This window comes from Mustela lutreola, chromosome 3 (assembly GCF_030435805.1).
Source record: "Mustela lutreola isolate mMusLut2 chromosome 3, mMusLut2.pri, whole genome shotgun sequence".
Taxonomy (NCBI): domain Eukaryota; kingdom Metazoa; phylum Chordata; class Mammalia; order Carnivora; family Mustelidae; genus Mustela; species Mustela lutreola.
Window position 1 is genome coordinate 15,394,149 of NC_081292.1, and position 22,279 is coordinate 15,416,427.

Consider the following 22,279-nt stretch of genomic DNA (forward strand, 5'->3'; position numbering starts at 1 on the left):
CTGGAGGCCAGAGTCCATCACATCTACCCTTCCTAACTGGAGGATTGCTGTGATCATTAAAGAGGTCAAGGAGCCCTGAGGGCTTCTCTCCCCTTATTTGGAGTGAAGGAAATAGTTTTCAGAGTTTCACTCAAAGGCCAGGGGACTCTAGCCAGGGGATATTTCCAAATCTGATTTAAGCAAACCATCAATAGCCCTGGGCAAATATAACTGGGGAAGCTGGATGAGAAATAAATTCATCATTGCCCAGGCCTAGGCTAAATCTTCCAGAACATTTTAAACAAAAAATCATACCCATATTTCAGATGGTCTTGTTACAGTTTTATACAATTTGGATCACAATGAACTACTTATGATTAAATGATTTTTAAAAATTTGCTTAGCCTCTGAATGTTATTTATATAGGAGATGGTGTTCCATTATTTAATTTAGAAATCCAAACACTTGGAATGATAGGTATCTTTCTCTTCCCAGCTCTAAGAGCTAACAGAGACTCCCTTCCCCATCTTTTTCTGCAGAATCAGGAAGTACCCTTCACTCTTTAGTCCTGTGGCCATATGTAACAACTCACTGAACTACCTTTCACCTTTTTTGGGGGGAAAGGTCCACAACACATTCCTGTTTATATAATCTCATTTTATTTACCACTACCCAGTGAGGTATGCAGGACAAATACTATTATCACTCTGATTCTAGAAATAAGGAAGCTGTAGTACAGAATTAGCCTGGCTTTTCCAAGGTCACTGCATGGCAGAATGAGGATTAGAAGCCAGGTCTTTATTTCCCAGCCCAACACTCTTATCAATCAAACCCCAACTGCTCAAGAAAGGGGGAGAAAGAATTAAAGGTGATGGCGACTTATTCAGACTTTATTTTTAGACTAATTTTGTCTGGCTTTGTGAATTTTCATTAATTTCCACCTTCATTGTTGATGAGTTAGTCACTAACAGGATCAGATCAGAAATTATAAATTGTTTTAAATTATTTCCTCATTGTTAAATATAGATACTCAATTCTTAAGTGTTTCATAATGAAGTGACTCAGGGACTGAGCGAGCCCCATCTACATGAGTCACTTGTTGAACTGTTACAAGAGATTTATGCAAAACTCTTGGGAGGTGGGCAGGGAGGGGAGACAGAAATAAACATTTACCAAAAAGATGACTAAATTAAGGGCAAAAAGTGAATGTAAAACTTATACATTTTTCCTTCCAGTTTAGGCTGTGGGGTGGGAACAAGACACAAGTGACCCCTTACCATTTAATACCCAGTTTGGGTGGTTTAGGAGGCCTCATGAATTTAAATCACCCTGTAGTCGGCTTTTCTGTGGTAAGAGAAAGAGATTAAAAGTTAACAGGACAGAAAGCCAAGACCATGCCTTTATATGGCACTTTTCCCTCCCCGGTGCTTTCACATACAGTATCTCAGGGTATAATCAAGAAATTACTCAGAGATAGGAAGGGACAGATACTGAGTTCAGGCTGCAAACCTGTTGAAGGTCAAAGGGCTATTGAGGAGATAAGTGCTGAAGAAATCATTCAATCCAATTAACACCAAGCAATTTACCACTGTAACACCATTTACCATTTCACACCACAAAGGCGAAACACCTGAATTTCTTACCCTGGCAGAGCAATTTCATTAGTATTACAGAAAATGTGGTAGGACATATCCCAATTTCATCTATGTTTTTTTTATAGGTGCTTTAAGGAATACCTTAAGAATTTCTTCTAAAAAAACACTTTGCATTCGATGCTCCTGCTGGGACTTTTTAAAACATGGTGTAACCACACTGTACTCATCAAATTTAATCTCTGGTTTTATGAGAGGGACACTCTAAGCACACCCAGGATTTAGTCTGTTTAAAGTTCCTATTTTATATTTCATGTGACGTTTCTGGCTTCTGTTACATATTAGGGGCTAAAATAAACCCCAGGGTGACAGAGAGTAATGTGATGGGTAGAGAGGGTTTGTTCCTCAGTACAGTAACATTCCAAGAACCACAGACAGCTGAGGTAATGAGAAGGTGGCCGCTGAAGCACGTGAGACCCCGAGTGTCAGGCGAAGGGAAGGTCAGGGATGTTTGGCAGTTAATTGTGTGATGCCATCATATTAAATTATTTCTGGTTATTTGTCCAATTTTAAGTAACAGTGACTCAGTCTTTCTAAATATCACTTTCTATCAGAAGATAATAAAATTACTTTAAGATGATATAAAGGATAGAGGCGCCCGGGTGGCTCAGTCAGTTAAGCGCCCTCCTATTCTTTTCAGCTCAGGTCATGACTTCAGGGGCCTGGGATCGAGCCCCCCATAAAGCCCCTCACTCGGCAGGGAGTGTGTTTGAGATTCTCTCCCTCTGCCCCTCCCACCTCCTTCTATCTAAAATAAATAAATGAATCTTTTTTTTTTTAAAGATGAAATACAGAGTAGAATAATTAGAAACTGATCATGACAACTGACCGTATTACTCTAGCCCATGAGAAATGAACACAAGGATTTTCACTGTTTTAAAGAATGTTGTAGGGGCACCTGGGTGGCTCAGTGGGTTGAAGCCTCTGCCTTTGGCTCCGGTCGTGATTCCAGGGTCCTAGGATGGAGCCCCTCATCGGGCTCTCTGCTCAGCAGGGAGCCTGATCCTCCTCTCGCTCTCTCTGCCTGCCTCTCTGCCTACTTGCGGTCTTTGTCAAATAAATAAATAAATAAAATCTTTTTAAAAAGATAATAAAGAATGTTATAATTATGTGACATAAAAATTTTTCTTATAAAAAAAAGCCCAGGGGCGCCTGAGTGGCTCAGTGGGTTAAATCCTCTGCCTTCAGCTCAGGTCATGATCCCAGGACCCTGGGATCAAGCCCCACATCGGGCTCTCTGCTCAGCAGGGGGTCTGCTTCCTCCTCTCTCTGCCTGCCTCTCTGCCTACTTGTGATCTCTGTCAAATAAATTTAAAAAATTTTAAAAATTTAAAAAAAAAAAAAAAGGCCCAGAAAGAAATGAAATTCAAAAAGCTCCAGGGGTTAAAAATCTAGTTTGGCCAACAGACACATGAAAAAGTGCTCATCATCACTTGGCATCATGGAAATACAAATCAAAACCACAGTGAGATACCACCTCACGCCAGTTAGAATGGCTGAAATTAACAAGTCAGGAAACAACAGGTGTTGGTGAGGATGTGGAAAAAGGGGAACCCTCCTACACTGCTGATGGGAATGCAAGTTGGTACAGCCACTCTGGAAAACAGTATGAAGGTTCCTCAAAAAGCTGAATATAGAGACACCCTATGATCCAGCAATTGCAACACTGGGAATTTATTCCAAAGATACAAATGTAGTGATCCAAAGGGGCACGTGCACCCCAATGTTTACAGCAGCAGTGTCCAGAGTAGCCAAACTATGGAAAGAGCCTAGATGTCCATCAATAGATAAATGGATAAAGAAGATGTGGTATATACACACAATGGAATATTAGGTAGCCATCAAAAAAGAGAAATCTTGTTCTTCGCAATGAAGTGGATGAAACTAGAGGGTATTATGCTAAATGAAATAAGTCAATCAGAGAAAGACAATTATCATATGATTTCATTGATATGAGGAATTTGAAAAACAAGATAGAGGATCATAGGGGAAAAGAAGAAAATATGAAACAAGATGAAACCAAAGAGCGAGACAAACTACAAGAGACTCTTGATCTCAGGAAACAAACTGAGGGTTGCTGGAGCGGAAGGGGTGGGAGGGATGGGGTGTCTGGGTCATGGACACTGGGGAGCGTATGTGCTATGGGGAGCGCTTGAATTGTCTAAGACTAATGAATCACAGACCTGTACTCCTGAAGCAAATAATACATTATATGTTAATTAAAAAAAAAAAAAAAAAAAAAAACCTGGGTTGGCCAGGACACAAAAGAATGAAAGATATCGTGCTGCCACCAGCAGAAGCTTAACGCTTAAAGAAAGAAACAGAATAAAAAGTTTCCTCACAGTGACAGGTCACTACCCATTGGCTCCACTTCAGAACAAAAGAGCTTCTCCTTACCAATACAACTGCAAACTCACACAGGGCTTGAAAACACAAAACCCGTTTATTTATATTCTCTCCACTTACACTCCTTCTATTCTGTCATTGTCAAGAATTTATGGGGATCACACATTTGAAATATAGCTGACAACTTGCATAGGACACACCAGAGCAATAAACCCAAGGCATTTTCCTCTCCCGATGTGTTTTCAAATGGGTGCCGCTAGTAAAGTAAACACAAATTACTTAAAGACGGAAATGCAGCTCAAGGACTACTGCTCTGTGCATGTAGGTATATAATTATGCTATTCATTGAACTATCTTGCTGACATCTTTGAGTGATATTTGGTTATCGAAGGAAACATCAGAAGTTATTCCTGAATTACTGAAGTTTTACTCAGTTGTCTGGTTCTTGGCTTTAGTATGAATTCCCCTCTCTTATAATCTCTTTCTTGTTGCTACAAATTGTACAGACTTAGTGATCAGGGAACTTCAAACCCACCCAGCCACGGCCATGCTGCTTGCTGGCCTCCACAAAGACCCCATCCCCCCAATTCCACTCAACACCTCTTGGTCACACCATGAGGACTAAGCTCCCCTCGGTCTGTCCCCACCACCACGAGACCCCTTTTAAGGAGAGCGGCCCTGCCTTCAAAGAAACATAATCTCTGGCCTTTCCCTGGGGGGGGGGGGGGGGGGTTCTACTGTCTTATCTCCTCTCTGAATTTGAACTCAAAATTCCCTGTCAGATACTATTTAAAATTGATCAAAGGAAAGGACTTCTCCTTTACTGAATGTCCTGGGCCAGGTTATAAATTAGCACAACTATTCCAGGTGCTCTCGTTTTCCATCATTACCAGACCTCCACAGTCTCATCCCCACTTTAAGAAGAAACTGAGGCTCAGGGCTAGAGCGGAGAAAAGCCAGAATTTAAGCAAAAGCCCCTTTCCCCTCACTCTGATTTTAAGTACATTGCTATTGTCTCTGTCAGAGGATTTCACTGTTACTATTATTTCGTAGCTGTTTTGTAGATACATGTCCAGAGGCTTTGTATCTTCACTAGACCAAGCATGTCACTGGCAGGAACTGAACAAGTAATTGTGAGGTAAATAAAGAACAGCTTTCGGGGCACTAGGGTGGCTCAGTGGATTAAGCCTCTGCCTTCAGCTCAGGTCATGATCTCAGGGTCCTGGGATCTAGCCCCATGTCGCATTGCATCGCATGCATCGCACTGCATCGCATAGGCATCAGGCTCTCTGCTCAGCAGGGAGCCTGCTCCCCACCCCTTCTCTGCCTGCCTTTCTGCCTACTTGCTATCCCTCTCTCTCTGTCAAAACAAGTAAATTTTAGAAAAAATAAAAAAATAAATAAACAACTGCTTTCAACACCACACTTTGAACACACATTTGTTTCATGGTGAACCTTCTTAACATCTGGTGATCGAGTCCCCCATTCAATCTAGTTTCCTGCCTCCCTTCCACTGCCCATTAGCACCACCGCTTGGTAATTGGGAACGACCTCAATCTCCCAACTCTAATTTTAACACTTATCAATTATGGTGAAACATTTGTTATGGAAGGAGCTAAAACGACGATCTAAAATAAGGGCTTGATGCTATATATGGGCCAGGCTCAGTGTCAGAAATTAATAGGAGTTGGCTGTATTAAAGAACACTCCCATCATTTAACGAACACAAGTAATTAGCTACCAGGACTGCCTGGGGCCACTGAGGCCCAGGCGTTCAGTGTCTGTCTGGAGCGCTCTTGTGAACGAGGCCTTTCAAATGTCTATGCTTTTACTGCCCATGTTGCTGCTGCGTGCCCCCTACCTGTCCTGGACCCTCTTCTCTTCCTTTCCTCAAGAACAGTTCCTTCCCTCCACTCTCCTGAATCAACACTCCACACAGGGGTCTTGTTTACTTCACAGACTCTGAGAGCCCAGGCAATCACCGCATATTTGTAAAAAAAACTTTTCCTTCCTCTTTTTCACTGTTGGAATAATGCACAGTCTTTTCGGAGGCCTTTCCTGATCTGCACAGAAACATCTCCTAGGCCCATTTCAGAATTTCAGATAGCGAGTGTGACGCACTCCCCCTGTTCCCTGGACGCCACAGAAAAGGCTGCAAATCGCAGGCCCATCCTCTGAGGCATGAACAGGTGGAGAGGAAAGAAGTAGTTCCCGAAGTGGGTTCTGTGGTGCACCAGTCCTTCCCCCGAAGAGATTTTCTAGTTAAAGAAGTTTAAGAAATTAGTAAATGTACTTCCTTTGGAAAATCACAATGCATAAAAGCATATTAAAGGCTTTGGAGTCTTTAAGGAAATTCTTTCAATCAAGCATTCCCCAAACTTATTTGACCACAAAATCCTTTTTTCCTATTATACTTATTCACATCCTGATTAATCGGTATTACAGAGGAAACTTTTGAAAATGCTGCACTGGAGACACATTAAGTCCCAGTAGAGTATAAACATTTTATAATTCTGATTAAATTCCAACACTTAATACCTACAAAACACTAAGATGGATTTCTATAAACCACCCATGAAAATCAGTCTCATGATAGCACAAGCAGAATGTTCACCTAAAAGCAGCGACAACACTTGGTGACCTACAAGATTTAGATCTAGGTTCTTTCTTACAGAAGTAACTCAATTAGTGAAATACTGTATCCAGACCTACCTACTGTCTCTGTAGAATAGACAAAATGGTACCAAACACAACCTTAATTTGGGCATAACTGCAGAAGGAGTTCTAAAGCACCAGAACAGAAAGTAATTACCAGTAATCACAGAAAGAGACACATTCTGGGCCAAGTAGCTGAAGAGTGAATACCCAAAGCCAACTTTTTTTTCCCCTTGCTTAATTCCCACACCTGGGCAACACTCCTAGAGACAAAAAGGGTCATATATGAAACATTAGGAAACTTTTGACAAGAAAGGTGGTACAAGACAGTGCACCATACAGGGAGCAGCAAAGAGGGTCTTCTTCAGTTCTTTCCCAAATAGCTCCAAGAGATTTTCACTATTTCCACCAGCACCTCTCACCTCCTTGCTATTCTGCTGATATCTAATTTCTCTCATGCTCAGGAATCTTCTGTCCCCAAATTTTTTAATCCCCCAACTAACTTCCCCTTCTTCTCCTTTTGTCAATGACTCACAATGTGGAGTACATTTCTGTTTAGTCAGTAGATGATCGTATCTAATAAATTACATCCTCTGGCCTGAAACTTCCTTCAGATACTATAAAACATTCATTTTCTAAGTAAGAAATGCTTCCCAAATCTGGTTAAAGTAAAATGGTAACTCCCAACTTGCAAGATACCTCATATGATTTCATGTTCAAGTGGTGGGTCTTAAGGTATAAGATTTACAGAAGGCAAAGCTTACCAACCGATGAAGGGTGAAGGGTGAGGAAGCAGAGGGAAGTGATATGTCAAAAAACGTTCTCAACCATGTAGTTGCATAATGACAAGGCTGAGGTAAGCTATACCTTTGACCCACCTTGTTCTTTTATTATACCTAAGATTGTGTTGGTTTCAACAGTTTACCTGAGGTATATTTCTACTTTTCTAACTCTCACCACATTCGTTTGAAAGGGCAGATTAAATGTTCAGGTTAGCTTATCAAGTAAAAACAACAGTACACAGGGCTATCCATGAACAGATTTGTAAGAAACAACACAAGCAGACCAATTTAGCACCTAGTTGCTCTTATTCGGTTAATAAAAATAATCACCCTCCCCAGGTAGGGACTGTTATAAAACACTGACTTAAGAAAACAAAAACTAAATATATGGCAGAAATCCAATTTAAATGCTTTAAAAAAAACCTTACATAATCTAGAAGATACACATAGCACAGAGGAAAGTAGTATCGGAGGAAAGTAAGGAAAATACACATACTCTGATTTTCCAAAAAATTAACACACGGAAGCAGTCCCTACTAAAAGAATAGTATACAGGTAAAATCTGGCAAAGATTTAAAGTTTGTTGAACTGAAATTACACAATTAAGCAGCATGACAAAAAAATAAACACCAAAGTATAATATGAATCTCACAGTGTAGGTTACTTCTGCTAAGCTCTAGGACTGAACTGCTTATCAAAAAGCACCCAGGATGCATATTGTATCCCTGACTGCTAATAATGTGAGGAACTAATCTGAGCCTGTTAGGACATCTATCATTCAGCTTCATGGTGTTCATCCTTTTTCACCAGAATTAAGGTGATTAGCTGCAAGGACCATCCCCATGACAGTGGTTAGACCCTTTATCATCTCTTATTTGGAGAAACACACACCTGAAAATGGATTTGAAGATTTCCTGAACCAAACTGGTATCCACTCTCTGGCATCTGAAGCCCCAAGATGGGACTATAGGCTTAATTTTAAACAATCCCATAAACACTAAAATACACAGTATGGAAACACACAGCATTACCAATGTTCATTCAATACCAATTCAAGGTTTCACTCTGAGAGGCATAATCCCTGCTCAACTAGTGAAATGGCTTGATAAGCAGAGTACTAGTAATAAAATGATCCTTAAATCAACTACTGCCGTGACCTGCATTACTACTCAGTTTCCGGCACACAGTAGGCACTCCTATTGTGAATGAATGAATCACTGAACAGCCTTACGTATGTTACTCAATTACTCTGCATATTTTAAACTTTCTATATATAAAAATAGGCTTTCTCTGGCCTAGTTTCCCAAATTGCCTGAAAATCTGACATTGACACAGTAAAAAGATGCTTCCATCTCAGGCAGAAGTCACAGAGACAGAGAAGTCATAGACCATGATCCCCATGTCGAGGCTCCTTCGACTTTCCTCTTGGATTACATACCACGTCCTCAGGAAGGAGTTTCCCAACCCCCAGCAGTACCATGCCCCCTGAGTTATTAAGTCTCCTTGAATACTTTATTTTCCTTTTGTTGCACACACCACAAGTCATTAAATAAGCTCTGTATGGCTCTTTGTTAAACGTCTGTCTCTCTCTCTAGACTCTAGACATCCTGAAGTTGGTGGTCATGTGGGCTTTGGTGACTGACCTAGTTCTTGCACCCGGAAGTACCTGGCACATAGGTATTTGGTAAATATTTATTCAGTGAATGTTTGAAAACAAGAAGCCCCCTTTTGAGAACAATGAGAACAACGGTACCCCTTCAATACACTCAAATAATAAGAGCTTAGAAACTGGGGGGAAAAAACATTAGGTCATCAGGCGTAATGTTCAGAACATCACTGTTCTCAACATGAAACTGAGACAAGTTTTTACCTGGCAGTCCCAGTGAGAAAATAAGTAACTGTACCACAGGGTGTCAAAGCACTTTCATCATGTGTGTGCTTCATGAATGAAAGTCTCCAAAGAGTTCAGACACATCTCTCTGTGGTTTGACATGAATATTCTAAAGACCTGTGACAGGTATACACCCATGTATCCTGAATGTTTTAATAAATGACTTAGAGACTGTGATTTGGGGGAGGGGGGGTTGTTAGGGATCACTGTGTAATATTCCCTCTATCAACTAGCTTGAACAAAGTCTTAACTTTTTTTTTTTTTTTTTTTTTTTTAAGTTGCAGAGCACTGAAAGAAATACCGATTCTAAATAAAATCTTCAGGCATTATAGACTGCAGTAGCTCTATTTTCTCAGAGGACAAAGACAGGCAATCTGAGAGCTTCTGTTGGATGCCAAAGGGACTTCCCAGAGATTGCTGGTAAACGGATCCACATCTCTAAGGTTCCCAAGGAAACTTCTAAAGCCTTTTCAGAGCCTTTTCTGAAGGTCTGACCTTCAGAATCTTGTGAAGGTGAAGCAGGAGAGAGACTTCTATTTAAACAATACACTCTAATGCTCCGTGATGATTAAAAAACTTTTTTTTCCATTTCTGTGACTACATGAAAATTTACCAACAGAGAAATTACAGGATGGGTCAGAATTTTGGCCAATGTTGAAGTAATGGGAGTACTACTTGCCTTTCAGAAAGATCTTGTTCCACCTTTTTTAAGGAATATCTTTGGAAGTCTGAATTTGCAAAAACCCAGTATCTTATGTCTCCATCAAATTTTAGGAAGGTCAAAGGTTTGATACATAGTATTTAATCTGATTCATATAATAATCTTCTGAAATAGGCAGGCCAAGAATTTTGTAGATGAAGAACATGAGGTTCCTAAAGGTTAAGTTTCTTGACCCAGGATCATAACGTAGGAAATGGAAGAACCAAGAGTGGAAGAGTTTCTGATCTCTAGGCCATCGCTATTCCTAAGGAACTGCACCACTCTGGCCCTTCTCAAGCTGCTGTTCATTCTTCACTCCTCCCCAAAGTAAGCCTTAAGATAGAAACATCTGTGACTTCTATGCACATAGAGAGAATAGTCAATGAAAAGGGCAAAATATTTCCCTCAAAATAAAGTCATATCCCCACTATGTCCCTACATCTGTGAATCCTAGAGTTTAAGAGAGAAAAAAAATTCATATTGAGTTCTTTAACTTCCAAAATATGATTTCTTATCTATTATGTACACTATGCTATCACATTGCACAACATCAAAGGTAAAGATAGAAAGGCCTATCAAATAACCTCCATAGAATGTTAAGGGTCAAAGCAGGACTGATCTAAGCAAGAGGCCCAACTCTGATCTTGGTGGCAAACAGACTTTGTTCTATAAAGTCAGCCTTGTTCTTTTAAGTCATTGGTCTCTAACCATGGACACATATTAGAATGAGTTTTTTAAAAAAAACGCCGGTGACCCAATCCTGCTCCAGAAATGAAATCAGAATCTCATTAGAATAGGGACAGGATGGTTCTGAGGGTCAGCGGGAGCTGAAAACCTCTGGTCGAAGTGCTTTTTGTTATCCACTTTCGTAGTTTCCTGTGGAAGGAATATTCACAGTCCAAGGACTAACAGCCACGGTGGTAAAAAAAAAAAAAATCAGACTTTTACAAGCTGAATGAGTTTACACTTCTTGGATATTAGCAGATATGCTTAACTCACAAATACTATACTTAATAACTATTAGCCATTAAAAAAGAAGAAAAACACAAAAAATATTTTTAGAAAACACAGAGCTTCATAAAACAATAAACATATAATTATGTAATGCCCATTTAAGTAAAGCTTAAGTAATAAAACATTCTTAAAAGTTTATCTTCCACTGAATAGTAGCCAATCTTCTAAAGTATTTGATTTTTGGCATTTTTCCCATAGGTAGAAGTAACAAAAGGCAAATAAAGAAATCAGAAGTACAAGACACCCTATTACACAGGTATTTGAAATCAGTTCAAAGGGGAGTTTCCACTGCTCAGAGGACAAAGGACTTCTCAGAAATATTACTGCAATCATATTGCTCATTTCTTACTCAACCCGGTACTGCTGAAAAGGATGTCGCTATGTTCCCACCTTAACTGCCTTATGTGTTGTTTTTGTGACAGCTGGAGTCAACAAAAATAAGTGTGGCTTCTGGAAAAACTAAAATGTCAGCCTTCTTTATTTTTAAACTTGCTCTAAAACTCTCCCATATTATCTGAGCCTATGAATTTTGCAATAGCTGCATATTAGTTAAAGCTGGAGAATGAGTAACTCAGCCTGGTCTAAAGTGTATGCTGCAGTAAACATAACAATAAAAACACGTTCTATGCACCTTTTTAGCATTTCATAAAAATTCTACTCCCATTCGAAGGGGGCTTCCACTAAAGATTTCAAGACCTCCCCCTCCCCCAAAAAAGGGCAAGAAAATCTAAAATAGATGTAACACTCTAAATAAACCTAGGTGGCCGAGCTGGGAAACTACTTTAGATTCCTTTTCTATAAACTTCTTGATTAAGAAGAAATTAATGACTGCTATAGTAATGATAAGGAAATATTAAAGGTTAGAAAAGAATTTTGATGATATGTTTCTGTTTCCAGGTCACTGAGCTGTAACCAAATATTACCAGGTGAGTGGTATAAACTTACATGACTTATTGCAGACTGAACAGCCTTTACGTAATGGCTTAGTTCCCGATCCATCATGGCCAATTCGACCATTGCCTTGTCCATACTGTATTCACTACTCACTTCAGCTGTAAGAGAAAGAAAGCAAATTACTATTGCACATTTAAAATGCCATCTCTGGAAAAAGTCGCTTCCATATAACCCTTACTAGTCAATGATCTAAACAGTTCTGTAAAAGGTATTGCATATTTTTTAAAGACCTCCTTAACATAGGCCTGCTTCATTCAAAATTCTGAGAACACACCCAGTAGAAGCAAGCTCAAAGGCTGGGGTGGAAAAAGAAAGTAGACTTAAGACTTGGGAGTTTGAAGCTGTGCCATTTAGTTGTGTGATCATAAATCAACCACTACATTTCTCTGGACCTCTGTTTCCTTTTCAGTTTTTCCTTTTCAGTTAAATCAGCCCAGCAGCACGAGGTACACATGCACCCACAGGATTATTAAAGATCAAATAAGAAGGATTTCCATTTCCAGTACATTAGGTTACATGGACCAATTCTACTGAAAACCAGAAAAATGCTCAGTTAATATAAAGGAAGGAAGGGGGGAAAGAAGGAAGGAAGAAAACTCCTTAAAATAAAGTTACCAGACAGAAACAACCAGGGCAACATCAAGAGAAAATAAGAAAAGCAAGGCAGAGCACAAAACAACACAGTCACATACCCTCCCCCATATCAACTGGGTCTTTACTCCTCAAAATACAGAGAAACCAAAGTAATGCCACCCTTGGTCCTCCAGGCTGCAGCAGGGCTGATCTTGGCCACTGAGCAGAAAAGAGGTAAGAGAGAAAGAAAACAAACCTGTTTCTGAGAACCTGTGGCCACAAGCCAGCTCTCCTGGATTTGCACCTGGGTTCCCCTCATCTGAGTGGTCCGGGGAACCCAAGCTCTGATCTATGTGAGGTGGTCTCACACTGAGTACCTCCAGGTACTCCCCTCTGAAAAAGACATTTTTTATCCTAGGCCTCTACTAATCCGGACAAATAATTATGCAGGAGAATGAGCAGATTACAGGAGGGGAAAAATAGAACAAAATCAACAGAAAAACCTTACAAACCTTAAAAAACACAAGAAAACACAACACCAAGAGTAAGAATCGGCAGAAACAGATCTACAAATGTTTCAGATATTGGAATTATCTATCAGTTAGAGTATGAAACAATTATGCTTACTATGTTTAAAAAATTAAAATACCCTTGCATAACAGGAGACTATACAGAGTGGTTAGCAGATTGGAAAAGTGAAGAAATGTTCTTAAGTGCTTTTAGACTTTTTTTCAAGCTCTAAACACGCAATTTAATAGATCAGGCGAAGATCAAGAACACGAAATATACAAATTTTAATATTAAAAAAGGTGAATGAAAAGAAGGTAAAGCTGACTTAGTCACATTTGGAAATGCACACACTCAAAGATTCTCCATTCAAATACCCTAGCTCAGACAAATGTCAGGATTTCTTGTCTACTCTGTAGAACAATAGGACATATCCCAAAGTCAAGAAATAATATAAAATGCATTTACATTTGGCTTTTGAAAGTGATTTTCCTAGATTTTAAAATTATGCTTCAATTTTACGATAGTCAATTATAAACACATTTCAGAAAATATCTCCTGGATTAACTTGCTTCTGGTACAATGTCTCTTGCTTTATATTACCCAGACTTCAGAGACTGTTTATACATCCTGATATAAGGTTTTTTGGTTTTGAGGAGGGGGAAGGGAGCAGTATTTACATAAGAAAAATTTGTATTTGCATTCCCAAAATTAAATACAACATTTTTAACAAAATTGTGCATGAGCAAGGACTCAAGTCATATTACAAATAAAACTGTCAGTGTTGTGAAAATGTCCAAATGTTAAAAAGGGAGACAAACTGTTCAGGTGTTGCTGATACCAACATGTATCTGCTATGTATACAGCAACCTTTTGTTAAAAATCACATTAATTACTTGGTGACCAGAAAGAGAATTTTAAGCAATTTATATCCTGATGGTTTATGACTTATACAAAGGCAGGCATTTTACTGTATTTGGTTAATCTATGGAAATTGATATAATGTTGGCAATCTCCCTCTGGAATTAAATGAGTTTATTTTTGAAAGCACATAAAAATGTGCTTTTGAAATTAAAAATGCTATGAAAGAGTTGGCAAAATAAAACAAATGGGATCATGGTTCTCATTATCAAAGTCCCAAGGATGCTAGCAAGACTTGAACCACATGGCAATTTCAAATCACAAGGCCAAGGAGACCCTGCCTGCAAAGAAGAAAACGAATGATGGCTGGGCCAGGTTTGGTGGCATGAAGCCTAAGGCAAGAATCTCTGGAAGCCATGTGTGGTTCCCTGTAGCCTCAGCAAAGGCTCCAGGGCCCAAGAATGCTGGGACATGCTGAAGGACCTAAGTGATGAATAGTTCAGCCAGAGGCAAGATGGAAAACACCAGAAAAGATCAGGAAGCTAGTCCTGAGAGGAACTGAGACCCACACACCCCACCTGGATGTGAGCCAGCTCAGATCACTTTGGCTAAAGTCAGTGTCTCGGTCCAATGCAGAAGAGCGCTGGAGACCAGAGACCTAAGAACTAGGAGTCCTACAGCAAAAGAAATCTGGAAGAAAGGCCATGAGAACATCCTTGTCGAGTAGCAACCTTACATTTTAAGATTCTTTTGGTGATTCTTGCTGTTCTTCTTGTTAACCTTTATTTTCCTATTGTGATAAGAATCTCTCTTAAAACCGTGATTTCTACTCATGTTTCAGGACACCGGGCTGCGGAAGGCATAGAGAATCTGTGTCCTGCCCTATTAACAACTGAGGTGAGGAAAAAGCATGGTGTTGCAGGAAGAAAGGCAAACAGGCCAAATCAATCCCGGAAGGATTCAAGAGGAACTTGGAATGAACACAGACACAGGGAGTTGGCTGTTGACTAAAAAGTGAAGGGATGGTGGGGCGGGTGTGTAGGGACTGACCAGTCAAAGTTTCCTTGCTCCTTTACTGCCCTTATAATAATCCCACTACCAAAATTCCCCCACTCTTACAGGAAAGACTTCCTAAAAATCGACACCAAACTAAATCCTATACATCCTTCAAGGGTGGGGGCGGGGAGCTCAAGCCCCACCTGCTTTTAAACCATGCCAGCCTAGAAAGATCTCCTTTCCTTAATTTATCTTAACAACTATATTTGATACTTTGAAACTTTGAGCCACAAATAATCTTGTCTTATGTGCCTTTGTCTCATTTCTCCAAAGAGATTTGAACCCATTTGAGAGTGAGAAGGATGCTTTGGTATTCTTGGGAGCTAGTGAAGAACTACAGCATCTCTTCCCCTTCAATGGTCTCACATGGCATTATTTAATAAATTTGAAAATTAAACTTTCATCAAACTATAAACTGTCCAGCCTCAGATATCTATTGAATTAAAGTATAATGAAGATATAGGATATAAACACATTTGCCCATTGTACTTTCATGGTGATTTTTCCATCACATAAAGCTCGGCACCAGCACGTGGGGCCAAGGGAGGGAGGGGGAAGAGAAGCAAACCAGTAATGTTAACATCCACAGAATGACAATCCCAGAGAGGAAATCACTACGGTACCAGAAAAGCCTGGCATTATAGATCGTGCAGCTGATAAAGCATGGAAAGCAGTAACGACGAGAAAAAAAATAGATAATCATAGCTGTAGCTAATAATTAGTAGGCACTATATTATGCGCCAAGATTAAACTGAACACACCACTTACAGTAAACCTCACAGCAACTCCTTTATCTGCACTTTACCGACGAGAAGGTGAGACACTGAGCCGCTGAAGGGACCCGCTCAGCACCAGAGTAATGAGCAGCGCAGCAAGGCTGCCAACTCAGGCTTTCTGGCGGCCAAGTTTGCACACCTGCCCGCCTGTGTTAACAGATGCGTAACCATGAGGAGAAGGACAAGCACCTTCAACTCCTCCATGAATTTCCAGGGAACAACAGGGAACAAGGCCCCCAACCTTATCATCTCAGCCACTTGGTGATCCATTCCAAGTGGGACACTACGGACTGTCACTCAAATGGTCCCATAAAAGCTCTTCCAAATTCCTAACAAAGACGAAACTGTTAAGAAAAAGAAAATGATTCTTCCCTTTTAGAAGACTACTAAATTTTCATGGTAGTGAAGAGAGCAACTTTTCACATCAGCAAGGCCAGCGGAAGGGGCTGTAAAGGCAACCAAGTCACCACCCACCGATGCTAGGAGAAGGAAAGCGACGCTCGCTGCTAGGAAATCCGACCTGCATGAGGCCGAGGGCCCCAGGTGCCGCAGCCACAGAAGTGGAAGCAGCAGCAGAGACATGTTCAAGGGGAAGTCTTCCTGTTGCAGAGATACTTCTTTCTTTTTAAAGATTTTATTTGTTTATTTGACACAGAGAGAGAGATCACAGTAGGCAGAGCAGCAGGCAGAGGGAGAGAGAGAAGCAGGCTCTCCGCTGATCAGGAAGCCTGATGTAGGGCTTGATCCCACAACGCCAGGATCATGACCTGAGCTGAAGGCAGCCACTTAACCTACTGAGCCACCCAGGCGCCCTGCAGAGATACTTCTGAGTGGAGCAGTTTCAAAACCATTCCTACAATCTATGCCTCTGACTGCCTTCCCCCGGCCAAATGGGGTCTGGGCAATCTAGGAATATTCCCATTTCTTTGATGTGCCATTCAATGAGCATTTATTATAATCAACCTGCGCCTGTATTACTCAAATGAACCTAAGCGATATACTTGAACATTCCTTTGTAAGCCAGTAACTACACAGGGAAGTCTCACGGAGAGCTCAGGGATTCTGTGAGGCCTGTGTAACCCATCTGGTGCATTAATTTGGAAACTGTTCCAAGAAGTTAGCACAAAAACTCGCTTCAATATATCCCCCACCCAGGCCCCAGCAAATCAAGTCCACAGGGCACAGATAATCTCTGATTTACAGTATAAAATTATAATTTTCTGTAAGTACGCCAGTAGCAGGACTGTCCTTCAAATGTGCATGTCTGTGCTAAGGGATCCTGGTCAGCACCATCCTGAACACTGTGGACTGTTAATGGTACCCGAACATTTTATACAAATGTTACTTAGAACAGATAGGGCCATAGAATGAAACCCATTTTTAAAGATGGTTTCTGTTTCACTTTTCTTTTTCCCGTTCAGTGGCAAACCTTGGTAGAATGACAGTCACTGAAAGACGACTTCTTTTTAGACTGAAGTGCTCTGACATTTATAGAATATACGGAGTGTCTGAATGGATGCAATTGGCCTGCATATGGTTTTCCTAAAGTCAAACAAACCTATAATTATGCAATCTAAGCAGCCACGCTAGTCATTAGACACGTCATCTGTTACTCAATGTCAAAATGCACTAACAGCAATGTTCTAACTATTACTATTCCCTGTTTGAAGTGTTGAAAAAGGCATTAAAGTTACATGATCTGTACAACACTAAGCTGAAATGGGTGATTTCGTGTTGCAATCACTTCAACTTAAAACAAAATTCATGAGGCTTCAATGAGAGAAAGGTGATGGCAGGAACAAGTTATAGAAGCAAAATAGTAGCAATCAATGTCAGTGTCTCAAATATGAAAGACCGGGGCCAAAATGAGGCCAACAAAGAGGGTTTGGAGGTGGGGGGGAATGGAAGGGAGATGACAAACTAGCTACTTTTATCTGTAGACTTGTGTGAGACAAATGCCCAGTCCTCCATTTATAACCAAAAGATACAGGTAATACGCCTGCAGCAACACGGTGATTCGTAAGCAGCACAGCATGGACTCATGAGAGTTCGTCATTCAGGTTGAGTTCCAAGACTGTCTAGGGTTTCTTTACATCTTATTTGCTCAATACAATGCCATTTTAGGCCAATGGTTAAAAATGAGGGAGCAGAAGATTCTTTATCTTGGCTTCTCCATGTCCAAGTGGGCATGGTCAGTAGACCTATCAAGCTCTTGTTTCAGACCAGCGACCAGTTTGGCAAGAAGGGAGGGATGCAGCCAAAAGATGCAGCCTGTAGACCAACTATTCTAAATGAGGCTCCTCCCTAGCCATGGCTGCCTAGAGCCGCAGCCTAAGGCATAGGCACTACAGAGAAATAAAGTCTCTTCCCTAAGGCCCAGTTCTGGGGTTTGGGAAATACAGCTGAAACAGGGCCAAGCACATGTAGTACCTACAGCCAAGCAAGTTCTCTTAGCAACCCCTCAGGTCCTAAGTAGAACTGCCTTCAGTGAAACCGACATGAAACAGGACATTTTCCCTGCTCTTTCCCCTAGCATGTCCATACACATCTCGGTACCACCTCTCCACACTACCAGATGTCGTTTTGCTTTGCTCTGCTGTTCTCTATGATCTCAGCCACAGATCCTGTTCCAGAACCCTCCCTAATCTCCAGAATAGGACCAAATGCTTCATGTCTTATAGGTCCATAAAACTTCTCTACCTTTACAAGGAGGACACATGTGAATGTGTGTGTGTGTTAGGGGGGGCACGCCCTTTGGATAAATTTCATCCACTTAATCCCTTCCAATTTTGTTCCTGATTCAATTACATAGTTTTGTCCCTGGCCAAGTTGTTTCCTGAATTTTTGTCCTAAACAAATAAATATTGCAAAATATGGTGTTCTTTATTCTACAAAGTCATATACAGGCATGTCTGAAGAAGAACAATATCAATTACATATAGTTGATTAAACTCAATTCCACACATTTGATCAATAACATGCTGGACTAAGACAAAGCAGTCATTTAGTGTTCTGGGTTGCTGACTCCAATTCAACATGAATCACACATCCAGAGGATCTGATAAATATCCAGGCCATAAAGTACATATGTCCATTTTGGCAAGGAGCAGGGAAGAAAACTCATCAGAAAATCGCCTGATTGGATTTTAAATTTTCTAGAACAGATGGGATGTGGAATAGAGAGATTTTACTTCCTGAAACTGAGAAATCTCTTCCTAATCTCTTCTGAGATTCTTCTATATTTTGTAAACAAGAAATTTCATCTTTCAGGATGAACTCAAACAAATGACAGTCGAAATCATCTTCCCCTCCCTCTACAAAAAAAAAAAAATCCAAAAAACAGAAAAAACAGAACAAAGAAACCCCTTCCTCTCTTAAAATACAGCTCCAACTATCCCTAGCAACATATACCTACATACATACTTACCTCCGTGAGTGGGTGTGTGTGTGTTTTTCCTGGCAGCCTAGTATTAAGCAATCATTATATATTCATCAGGAGTCAAATTTAATGACTTACTCACTGCTTGAGCAATATTTAATAGAAACTTATTACTTCTCACTACACTGTACTTTAGCCATAATTATTCCTCCCCACAGATAGTAGTGTGGAGGAAAAGTAAAAACCAAATCCACATTCTGTAACTGCCTCCCACCAGAAATAATAGTGAAGAGTAGAACAGGGTATGGTACAAACCGCTACACAACTATAAATGCAGCGAAATGGGAGAAATCTTCAAGAAATAGTGACCTTTATAATCCTCTTTACTCATCTATATAACTTTCTTGTCAATTATACAGAAGAGGAAAGTTGTATAATACAGGAACTCAAAAAGCCAGCTCCGGAGTCAGATTATATTCACATCTAGGCTCTACTACTCTCTAGCTATGTAGTCTTTGGTCAGTCACTGTATTAGAGTTTCCTCTTCTGTGGAATGGGTACAGTAACAGTATTTAACTCATAAAGCCAAGACAAGTACTAAATGAGAAAACACAAACAAAATCAGCACAGCACCTGCCCACAAAAAACTATTCTGCAAATGTAATTAGCCTAAATGCTGGAAGCATTTTACCCTTAGAACCAAAAGGTATCAAGTGAGGGTCACCTCTTTAACTCTCTCAGCTGTTTTTTCTAACTTGAGACCAAAGCACTAACTCGAGCTCATAAAACTGCAAGGCTCAATGAGAAGCTCTGGAAACTTCCCCCCACCAACTCATGTCCAGAAACCCATTCACCTAGGACATGCTTAAGTACTTACTACATGCCAGGTGGAGGGAAAAAAATGCCATCAAGCAAGGAGCAGCTACTCCCGCCCTCAGAAGGTAGGAAAGGTCTAACAGGTGAGGGGATAAATGTGTCCTCTATCTTGAAAGATGAGTAGCTGTACCCCAGATGTTTACCAGACTGCAGGAGAGGCTGAACAAATGCTCTCCCCGCTTCTCCAAAGAGGCTGATTTTGAGTTTAAATTCTCAAACAAAAACACAGGGAGAAACAAAGGGGAGAAAGATACAGATTTAAAAAAAAAAAAAGAACAAATCTTCACTGAGTACTGACAACGTGCCCAGCACTTTGAACACACTACTCATTCTATCCTTTGTTACAACAATGTGAATTAGGTGTTATTACAAGTAATTCAATAAGGAAACTGATACTCCTAGAGGTTAAATCATTTGCCCCAGGTCACACAGTCAATACATGGTGACGTTAAGAATTGACCTCAGGTCTAACTTTAAAGTTAGCATGGAAGGCACATGCTATAAGGGTCTGAACTACTCCACACAAATAAATAATCCATTCATGCAAAAGTCACAGGGTAATAAATGATCAGTTCTCTAGATAAAGGAATTCTTCTAAATATTACCTTCTTGTGAGAGAGAGAGAGAGAAAGTAAAATCAACTTACACAGTTCTACCTCAGAGTAATGGAGACCAGCGTTCATTACATAGATAGGTATTTCCTTTGAACATTATAGTTAATATTCCATAAATCACCATGGTAAAGGTAAAACAGTGTTTGAAATAAATTCTATTAAAGATTAGGTTCATAAAATCATAGACATGGTCTCTGGATAAAATCTATTCTCCACTAGGCATCAAAAGCACTAGGAATCCCAGGTAGCTACCATTTTAAAACATACCCACGGAGCCGCCGGGGTGGCTCAGTAGTTGAGTGTTGGCCTTCAGCTCAGGTCATGATCCCAGGGTTCTCGGATCGAATCCAGCCTCAGGCTCCCTGTTTGGCGGGGAGTCTGCTTCTCCCCCTGCCACACCCCCTCTCAAAAATACATAAATAAACAAACAAATAAATAAAATAAATAAAGCATGGGGTTGAGAATTAAGTACACAGCTGAAAAACTCAAATAGTATAATAATGAGGTGTCTCCAATCCCCAAACTCCCCCCCAGAAGCAACCACTGTAATGAGGTTCTCATTCCATGGAAATATTCCATGTACAAGGTACCCTCTTTTATTTTCTTTAGAGATTTTATTTATTTATTTGAGAGAGAAAGAGGCATGAGAAGAGAGAAGGTCAAAGGGAGAAGCAGCTCGGTGGGGACACAGACTAGGAGCCCGATGTGGGACTCAATCCCGGGACTCCGGGATCATGACCTGAGCCAAAGGCAGTCACTTAACCAACTGAGTCACCCAGGCAGCCAAGGCACCCTCTTTTAAAAAGGACAATAGAAATTAAGGCAAACAAATATATCAGGGAAAATATGAACATATTAAAAACACGAAAGGAGAGATGCCAAAGAATACAATATGGTTGGTTAGAGGGGAACTTCCATTCACTCACTGACTAAATGTTTACCAAGCACAGACCATATGGCTGGCACTCTGCTGGGTGACCTAGACAGTGTAGCGCACAAGGTAAACCCTACGCCTTTTCTCAAACAGCTCATACAAATTTCCACTCCATGTAAAAATATCTAAAAAGACCAGATATGACTATCTTGCCTTTGTTTGGCTCTTGGTATGGTGGGAAAGCTCATTCTCTGCCAAACAGCTCTAATTATTAGAGCCCTTCCAAAGAGAGAGCTGATTCATCACCACCCTGGAATAATTCTAGGCAATGACAACAATAAATCTGAACTGCTCTCTCACGCACATTAACTTATCTACACCTCATAACCTCCATATAGTGATTTTACTCTCCATTTTATATGGTTGAGGAAACGGAGGCTCAGAGACGTTAAGTGATTCCACCGAAGTCATGCCCCAATATCAGAAGTGGGACTTGCCCCTGGCCCTCAACAGCAGAGCTGCAGAAGAGCTACTTAGTGAGCCACACAGAAACAAGCAACTCTCCCAGACCACAGTTTTTCAAAGATCTGAAGGTGGCTCTTATTTAAATATTTCCTACCTGTGAGTCTTTGTTTCTCCAGGATAAAGAACGATCATCAAGTTCATTCAGTGTAGCTGACCTGCCTTCACCTAAATGTGGTTCATTTGCTGGTGTCCCTTTTACAGATGGACTCCAGAAATTAAAAACAATTACAGTCATGGGTTAACCAGAGAAGGCTATGACAACACT

At 40.4% G+C, this 22,279-nt stretch overlaps 1 protein-coding gene across 2 annotated transcripts in view; it reads right to left on the bottom strand.

Moving 5' to 3' along the window:
• Positions 1-22,279, bottom strand: part of NSMCE2 (NSE2 (MMS21) homolog, SMC5-SMC6 complex SUMO ligase) — a 214,161-nt gene that overhangs the window by 165,270 nt on the left and 26,612 nt on the right. For both annotated transcript variants that reach the window (XM_059165640.1, XM_059165639.1), the window contains exon 3: positions 11,965-12,071. In XM_059165640.1, the coding sequence (XP_059021623.1) occupies positions 11,965-12,071 (107 nt within the window). The remainder of the gene's footprint in view (positions 1-11,964; positions 12,072-22,279) is intronic.